General features: G+C 42.3%; 1 protein-coding gene across 1 annotated transcript; it reads left to right on the forward strand.

The window, feature by feature from the left end:
• The first annotated feature begins 4,115 nt into the window (after positions 1-4,115).
• On the forward strand, positions 4,116-8,991 carry LOC138905695 (uncharacterized). The gene is made up of 6 exons (XM_070194219.1): positions 4,116-4,439; positions 6,642-6,836; positions 6,902-7,033; positions 7,161-7,463; positions 7,999-8,202; positions 8,347-8,991. Exons 1-6 carry the CDS (start codon positions 4,116-4,118, stop codon positions 8,989-8,991), a joined length of 1,803 nt encoding a protein of 600 aa, XP_070050320.1.
• Positions 8,992-9,258: the final 267 nt, after the last annotated feature.

A 9,258-nucleotide genomic window follows, 5' to 3' on the forward strand; every position in this document is an offset into this window, starting at 1 on the left:
GAATGTTTTTTAATTCGAACGAGGTCGAATGTTTTTTTAATTCGAACGAGATCGAATGTCTTTTAATTCGAACGAGATCGAATGTCTTTTAATTCGAACGAGGTTGAATGGTTTTTAATTCGAATGAGGTCGATTGTTTTTTAATTCGAATGAGGTCGATTGTTTTTTAATTCGAACTGGGTCGAATGACATTTAATTCAAACAAAGTCGAATATTTTTTAATTCGAACGAGGTCGAATGTAGTTTGTTCAATTATGGTCGTGGGTCGGGTAGATGCTGAGGTAATGTTCTGGAAAACATACATGTGTGTTTTGCTCAATAGTTGGAGAAATTTACATATTTTTCGGGATGGCATTCCAGTCCCGATCTATCTAGTCCCTTCATTGGGCGACCTGGAGATATGACGAGAGGTTGGACAATGAACTATGCCTTTTTCTTGTCTGTACTTTAACTTGAAGTGTTCCCTTCATTGCCTCGTTAAAAACCCCCTTGAGAAAATCTAGTTGGGATAAAACTCAAGTGAGGGAAAAAGAGAACGACTTGGAGGACGCTTGTTCTTAAAAGTTGAAGTACTTGAGGTGGGTGACGTTCCAATTGTTTGGTAGTCGTTTTCCTTTCACTGTTTCTAGTTGAAATGACCCTTTGCTTGTTGCTGCTGTGATTTTGTATGGGCCGACCCAATTTATTCCCAGTTTGCCCTCCTGTAGGTCTTTGCTTGTGTTTGGGCTTTGAGCACATAGTCCCCGATTTTAGTGGTTTGATCTTGGCCTTTTTGTTGTAGTAGCGTTCTGCCTGTTGTTTTTGGGCGATCATTCTTATGTAGGCCATGTCTTTCTGTTCTTCGGCTTCGTCGAGATCTTACCTTCTACTTTCGTCGTTCCTATGCCCGCTCTCATGGGAGTATCTCAAACTGGGCTCTCCGACTTCGACTGGTATTACTGCGTCAGTCCCATAGACTAACGAGTAGGGCGTTTCCCCTATGCTCGTCTTTTGCGTTGTGCGGTAGGCTCATAGCACTTCTGGCAGTAGTTCTAGCCAAAGTCCCTTTGCGTCCTCGAGCTTTTTCTTCATGATATTCAGTATTGATTTATTGGAGGACTCCGCTTGGCCGTTGTCCGCAGTGTGGTATGGGGTGGAGAGTATTTTTTTTTTATATGCCACTTCTCGAAAAATCCGGCGACCTTTTATCCATTAAAGTGGGGTCCATTGTTGCAACTGATCTCTTTGGGAAGGCCGAGGTGGCACACAATATTTTTCCATATGAAGGTGATCACTTCCTGCTCGCGTAGCTGAGCGAATGCTCCTGCTTCTACCCATTTAGAAAAATAGTCAGTCAAAACTAAAAGAAAACGCACGTTACCTCGTCCTGCAGGGAGGGGGCCGACGATGTCCATCCCTCACTTGATGAAAGGCTAAGGGGAAGTGACCGAGTGGAGTTGCTCGCCTGCTTGGTGGATCATTGGGGCGTATTTTTGGCATTACTCACATCTTTTTACGAAGTCCGCGACCTCTTTTTTCATAGTAGGCCAGTAGTATCTTGCTCGTATGAGGCATCTGACCAAAGCTCGGTTGCCGGAATGAGCCCCACAGTGGCCTTCATAGACTTCTTCTAGGACACGGCGAGTTTGATTCTGGCCCAAGCATTCTGCTAGGGGGCAGCCGTACGTCCTCTTGTACAAATCATTCTGGATGATGCTTGATAAGTAGGGATTTTGACCACTTATTTGCTCTCTTTTACTTACGTTTTAGTTCAAAAATGCTTAAAGGTATTCCCGAGAACTAATGAAATATGCTTTCTTGTAGGAATATTGGGAAATGAGCCAAAGAAGTGAAAATCAACTCAAAAGGAGTAAAATTGGACAAGAACCAAAACAAGGCAAAAAAGGCTACATTGCGGACCGCACAATAATGTGTGCGGCCGCAAACTCTGAAGATGCACTGATAGAATTTCTTCACAAAGTGCAGACCATACAATTATTGTGTGACAGCAAAAGACTAGATTCAGAGACTTAGTTTGGGAGCTTGAAGTTGTGCGGACCGCACCATTATTATGCGGCCGCAGGATGCCAAAATGCGGCCGCACTCATAAATGTGCAGTCCGCAGAATGAAGCCCAGATCCAGTCCAAGAGCAAAAGTGCGGCCGCACTCAGAAATGTGAGGTCCGCACAATTAGAGGAAGTTCGGCCGCATCTCACTTTTATGTGACCGCAGAAAGCCAACCTGACCAGTCAGGCTCAAAGTGCGAACCACGCACAGAATTATGCGGTCGCACAACCTTCGCAGGAGCAATTTTGTCAGATATTTTTAGTTGGGTATAAATAGATCTTTTTTGTTATTTTTAGGTTAAGTTGGGCACCTGAACACTTAGAGCCGTTTTTATTTACTGTATTGGGTAACTTTGTACTAGTTTAGCTTTTAAATATTAGATTTTCTTTCCTTAATCAATTATTATGCATTTTATCTTAGTTTCTTCTTTAATTTCTTCATTTTCCATGATTAGCTAAACCCTTAGGTGGGGTTGTGACCCAACCCTATTATGGGTACTTAATGGGTGATTGATTTAGGGCTTATTTGTGATTGGGTATATGAATTTTAGCCTAGTTATTGCTTGAATTTGAGAATTGATGGTTGCAAACATTGATTCATGCCTAATTGACTTAGTTTATACTTGAGAAAGTGAGACTAAGTCTAGGAAAACTTGGCTAACAAGAAATTGGGGTGAACTCAAGAAATTGTTAGCCTAATTAAATGGTCGAATCTAGAGATAGTAAAACCCGACTTGAGCATTTATCACTTGTTTCGTGAGATACCCATTTGGACTTGAGAAAGCCGAATTGGGCAAAATCACTCAAACTACCGAGAGGTATAGAGTGAGTAATTACGTGTGATTGCTATATTGTATCCCGATCAATCAAACATGCCCTAAAGCTATAAATCTGTTAGGTAACCAACTAGGCGGAAGTCGCAACCCTAGATCTTTTATAACTTGAAAAACAACCAAAACCAAAAACATTGTCTCTTAGCTTTACAATTACAAGCATTAGCATAAAAGTAGAAGTAGAAATAACAATTGAAAATGTGGAAGTGTAATCTTGGGCACATCATACATTCACACTAGGTATATACCTAATCCCACATCAAGCTCCATATGGAATCGACCCCTACTCGCGTTGGGTTTTTATTATTGCATTGACCGCCTCACAACCTAAATTATTGGTGTGAGTTTGGGCGATATCAATTTTTGGCGCCGTTGCCGGGGAGCTAAAAATAGATTTAGCTATATATTTGGTTTTGTGTGTGACTTGTCTTCTTTTCCTTCCGGGTTACTAACCTTTTTGTGAATCGAATGTAGGTACAAAAAAATAGGTCTCAACAATGATCCTCTCGGAAACATGCCTTTGGGGGATGTGGACATGGAAGATGACCCAGTTGAATAGGTTCCTCTTGAACCTCAAGCAAATAGACGAGGCCGGCCGCCTCAAGACAACATTCTCGTTCCTCCCCCAAATCCACCAAGAGAGGTTCCACACCGGGGGTTACCGAATGAAGGGTACACAAGTGCCATAGTCCTGCCCCGCATTAGGGCGGGCAACTTTCAAATCACAAATGTTATGCTTAAATTGCTTGAGCAACGAGGATTCTTCACCGGGGATCCGAATCAAAATACGTACAAGCACTTGAAAGGATTTGTGGACACCTGTTGGGGAGTAAACAGACCAACGTTTCCGAGGATGCTTTAAGGTTGAGACTATTTCCCTTTTCTCTATGGGGGAAAGCCTTGGACTGGTTAGAAAGATTGTCAAACCATTCTATCCATACATGGGATGAATTGGCAGAAAAATTCATTATCAAGTTCTTTTCTGCCGGGCATATGGCTACTTTTAGAGACGAGATTCTAGCATTCAAACAATAATCCAATGAGCCTTTGCACGAGATATGGGAGAGGTACCGCACTATGGTGAAAGAGTGCCCGAATAATGACATGACCGAGGCTATGATTCAACAAACCTTCTACAGGGGGATCAATACTACCAATCAATGTGTGGTCAACCAACTTGCCGGTGAAGATTTCATGACAACACCATATGTCGAAGCTTGCGAAATCTTAGATGAAATGGTAGATACTTCATCGGCATGGCAAAGTAGAGAAAATATTCCTCAAAGTGATCCAAATGTGATTCACCTACACAAAGAATTGCACGATCATAGGCAAGCAATTGCTGAGTTGACCACTACAATGAATCAATTGGCCAAAGCTCAACTTCAACAGGTTCAAGGTCCTAAGCAAGTAAATGCAATGGAAAGTGTCAATATGATGGTGAACAAGCGAAAACAAAAGGGTGAACAAGTGCAAAACTGTATGGAACAATTTGTGCAATATGATAGTGGGTTCGACCAAGACGAATCGTATAATGAGCAAGAGGAAGAAGTGCAATATGTGAATAACTACCAAGGGCAAAGGAACAACTCTCAAGGCCCTAATCAACAACAATGGCGATCTCAAGGAAATCAAGGAAATTGGAACAATCAACACCATCAAGGCAATTGGAGTGGTGGTACCAACGATCAAGGTAATTGGAACAATAACAATAATTAAGGCAATTGGAACAATCAAGGCAACCAAGGCAATTGGGATGGCAACAATAGGGAGGCAACAACAAAGGGGGTTGGAACGATAACCAAGGGAATCGGGGGTCGGGCTCTCAAAGGCCCCCGATGTATCAACAACCAAACAACCCGCCTCCTTATTCATCTCAAGGTTCTAGTTCTTCCAACAATGAGATGGGATGGATTGAAAATATGTTTAAACAAATGATGGAGAAAAATACCGACTCTGATGCTTAATTAGCCTCTCACAACACTTCAATCCGCAATTTGGAAGTTCAATTGGGGAAAATCTCGCAAGCTTTAAACACTCTTCCTAAGGGGGCACTACCTAGCGATACGGTGGTGAACCCTAAGGGTGGGAATAATACGGGACATGCCATGGCCATAACAACAAGGAGTGGAAGAGGTGGAGATGCAACCACCTCAAATCAAAGAAGAATTATGGATGATGATGTAGTGGTTCAAGAAGATGAGATTCCAAGCCATGTGGTTCAAGCTAATGAAGAAGTGAGAATTGATATTGACGAGAATGTGGAGGAGACCCAAGAAGAAGTGAACCTGTCTAGGGAACACGTGATTGACATACCGGAACCGGTAGTGCCAAAGGCCAAGGCACAAATGCCAAGGCCTCCTCCTCCATACCCTCAAAGGCTCGCCAAGCAAAATAGTGAGAACCATTTCAAGAGCTTATCCATTAATGTGCCATTGGTTGAGGCGTTGGAACAAATTCCCGGTTATGCAAAGTTCATGAAAGATTTGGTGACAAAGAAAAGAACTATGAATTATGAAACTATAAAGATGACACATCAAATGAGTGCTATTGTGAACTCAATGGCTCCGAAATTGGAGGATCCTGGCACTTTCACAATACCTTGCACTATTTGAAGTGCCGACTTTGCCAAAGCTCAATGTTATCTAGGGGCGAGTATCAACTTGATGCCCTACTCTGTTTTCAAAACTTTGGGAATAGGGAAACCAAGACCCACATCTATGAGGTTACAAATGGTGGATTGTACTATGAAGCGACCATTGGGTATTATTGATGATGCGTTGGTTTGTGTTGATAAGTTCATTCTCCCGGAGGACTTTGTGATTCTTGATTGTGAAGTGGACTATGAGGTGCCTATTATCTTGGGTAGACCTTTCCTTGCTACGGGGAAGGCTCTTGTTGATGTGGAAGCCGGTGAGCTCACCTTTTGGGTGGGTGATGAAAATGTGGTTTTCCATGTGTGCAAATCTATGAGGCAACTGAATAGCAACGAAATTTGTTCGTTTGTGGACTTAGTGACCGAGGTGATTGTTGATGATGCTATTGCCATGATGAATGTTGATGATACTTTGGAGGCCGTATTGCTTAATCATAATGATGATGATAAGGATGGCTATGTGGAATGTGTAAATTCATTACAAGGAATGGGGTCATATACTTATGAAGCCCGAAAATTATCCTTAGATCTTGAGAACCGGAAGATTCCTCCAACAAAGCCCTCAATCGAGGAGCCTCCCACTTTGGAGTTAAAGCCATTGCCTTCATATCTCAGGTATGAGTTTCTTGGCCCATGTTTTACTTTACCTATTATTCTTTTCTCTTGCTTGACTAACGTGCAGGTAGATTCTACTTTGGCGGTGCTTCAAAAGAGGAAGAAAGCTATAGGATGGATACTGGCGGATATTCGGGGTATAAGCCCTGCCTTTTGCATGCACAAGATTATTTTGGAGGAGGATTCCAAACCCTCCATTGAACATCAAAGAAGATTAAATGAAGCAATGCAAGAGGTGGTGGAGAAGGAGATCATAAAGTGGTTAGATGTCGGGGTAGTTTACCCCATTTTTGATAGCTCGTGGACCTCTCCGATGCAATGTTTCCCAACGAAAGGGGGCATGACTGTGGTCACCAATGACAAGAACAAATTGATTCCTACAAGACTGGTGACCGGGTGGAGAGTGTGCATGCACTATCGGAAGCTCAACAAAGTCACTCGGAAAGATCATTTTCCGCTTTCATTTCTTGATCAAATGCTTGATAGGTTAGCCAGACGAGCTTTTTATTATTTCCTTGATGGATCAAATTCTCATTGCTCCTGAGGACCAAGAGAAGACTACTTTCACTTGTCACTATGGTACTTTCGCTTTCTCGCGGATGCCATTTGGGTTATGCAATGTACCAACGACTTTTCAACAGTGTATGATGGCCATCTTCACCGACATGGTGGAGGATTTTCCTGAGGTCTTTATGGATGATTTCTTTATGGTTGGGAATTCCTCAATGATTTCTTGAATAACTTGGATAAGGTCTTGGCAAGATGTGAGGAGATAAACTTGTTTTTGAATTGGGAGAAATATCACTTCATGGTCAAAGAAGGCATAGTCCTCGGCGATAAAATTTCAAAGCATGGTATTGAGGTCGACAAGGCCAAAATTGAGGTGATCTCCAAAATCCCCCAACATCCATGAAGGGAGTGAGGAGCTTCTTGGGTCATGCGGGGTTCTATCGCCAATTCATCAAGGACTTTTCTAAGGTGGTGAACCCCTTGTGTAAACCTTTGGAAAGTATGCCAAGTTCCATTTCAACGAGGATTGTATGAAGGCATTCAAATTGCTCAAGTTCAAGTTGACTACTACTCCTATTATCATCGCACCAGATTGGAGCTTGCCTTTTGAGCTCATGTGTGACGCAAGTGATGTGGCCGTCGGAGCATTTTTGGGGAAACGTATCAACAAAATCTTCCATCCGGTCTATTATGCTAGTAAGACTATGAATGATGCACAAGTCAACTACACAGTGACCGAAAAAGAGCTCATTGCTATTGTTTTTGCTATGGAAAAGCTCTGCCCGTACTTGATGGGTATAAAGGTGATTGTTCACACCGACCATACGGCGCTTCGATGTTTGATGAGCAAGAAAGATTATAAAGCAAGACTAATGCGGTGGGTGCTTCTTTTTCAAGAGTTTGATCTAGAGATTTAAGACCGCAAAGGTAGTGAAAACCAAGTGGCGGACCACTTATCTCGTTTGGAGGAGGAGGGGAGGCCACATGATGGCCTTGAGATAAATGATTCATTTCCCGACGAGCAACTCCTAGCCATTTCTATGACCGGGATGCCATGGTTCGCCGACTTTTCCAATTATCTTATAAGTGGCATTGTACCGAATGAGTTCTCTTCAAACCAAAGGAAGAAGCTCAAACGGGATTGCCTTGACTATTATTGGGATGAGCCTTATCTCTTCCGGATTTGTACCGATGGTGTGATTCGATGATGTGTACCGGAGGAGGAACAAATGGAATTTCTTGAGGCTTGCCACTCTTCGCCATATGGTGGTCACCATGGTGGAGCTAGAACGGCAACAAAAGTGTTAAGTTGTGGACTATTGGCCTACTCTTTACAAGGATGCTAGCGATCTTGTCAAGCATTGTGATGAATGTCAAAGGGCCGGTGGGATTTCTAAGAAAAATGAGATGCCCCTCACCACCATCTTGGAGATTGACATTTTTGATGTGTGGGGCATTGATTTCATGGGTCTGTTCATGAGCTCTTGTGGGAACACTTACATATTGGTAGCTGTGGATTATGTGTCAAAGTGGGTTGAAGCTGTAGCTTTGTCCAACAATGAAGCTCGGAGTGTGGTGGAATTTTTGAAAAAGAACATCTTCATAAGGTTTGGTACTCCAAGGGCCATTATTAGTGATGGGGGATTGCACTTTTGCAACAAAGCTTTTGATACCTTACTTACAAAGTATAGTGTTACTCACAAAGTGTCGACCCCCCATCATCCTCAAGCAAGCGGGCAAGTTGAAGTTTCTAACCAGGAGATCAAGAGTATTTTGTCAAAGACCGTGAATGCCAACCAGACGAATTGGTCAAAAAAACTTGATGATGCTCTTTGGGCTTATAGGATGGCTTACAAAACACTGATTGGTATGTCTCTGTATCGGTTATTGTTCGAGAAAGCTTGTCACCTACCGGTGGACCTTGAGAACAAGGCTATGTGGGCATTGAAGAAGCTTAATCTTGAATGGGATGTCACTGCCAACATAAAGGTGGCACAATTGAATGAGCTTGATGAATTCCGGTTCCGTGCATATTCAAGTTCGTCTTTGTACAAGGACGAGATGAAATACCTCCATGACAAGTACATCCGGAACAAGGAGTTCAAAGAAGGCGATCTTGTGCTATTGTTTAATTCTCGGTTGCGGATGTTTCCGGAAAAGTTAAAATCCAAGTGGAGTGGTCCATTTGAGGTTGTGCATGTGACACCCTTTGGTGCATTAGACTTGATTAACAAGAATGATGAAGTGTTTAGAGTCAATGGTTACTGGGTGAAACTTTATCTTGGCAAAATTGATGATGGCCACGTTGTGGCATTAATTCATTTCAAGTGATTGATGGTAACCTGCGTCGTGTCGCGACGTTAAATCAGGCGCTTCTTGGGAGGTAACCCATGTGTATTTTTCTTTTTCTTTTTCAATAGATAGGCTTTGTTTTATGCTAACTAGTTTTGAAGTCTATGCAAGAATGGATGTACATTGTAGGGAATGTGTCATAAAAAATAAAATAAAAAACTATTTTGCTAAGTGTTGAAAAAGTGCGGACCACATATTAATTGTGTGTACCGCACAATTCTATAGGCAGCAGCAAAAATCACTCTG

This window comes from Nicotiana tomentosiformis, chromosome 1 (genome assembly GCF_000390325.3).
Source record: "Nicotiana tomentosiformis chromosome 1, ASM39032v3, whole genome shotgun sequence".
NCBI classification, from domain to species: domain Eukaryota; kingdom Viridiplantae; phylum Streptophyta; class Magnoliopsida; order Solanales; family Solanaceae; genus Nicotiana; species Nicotiana tomentosiformis.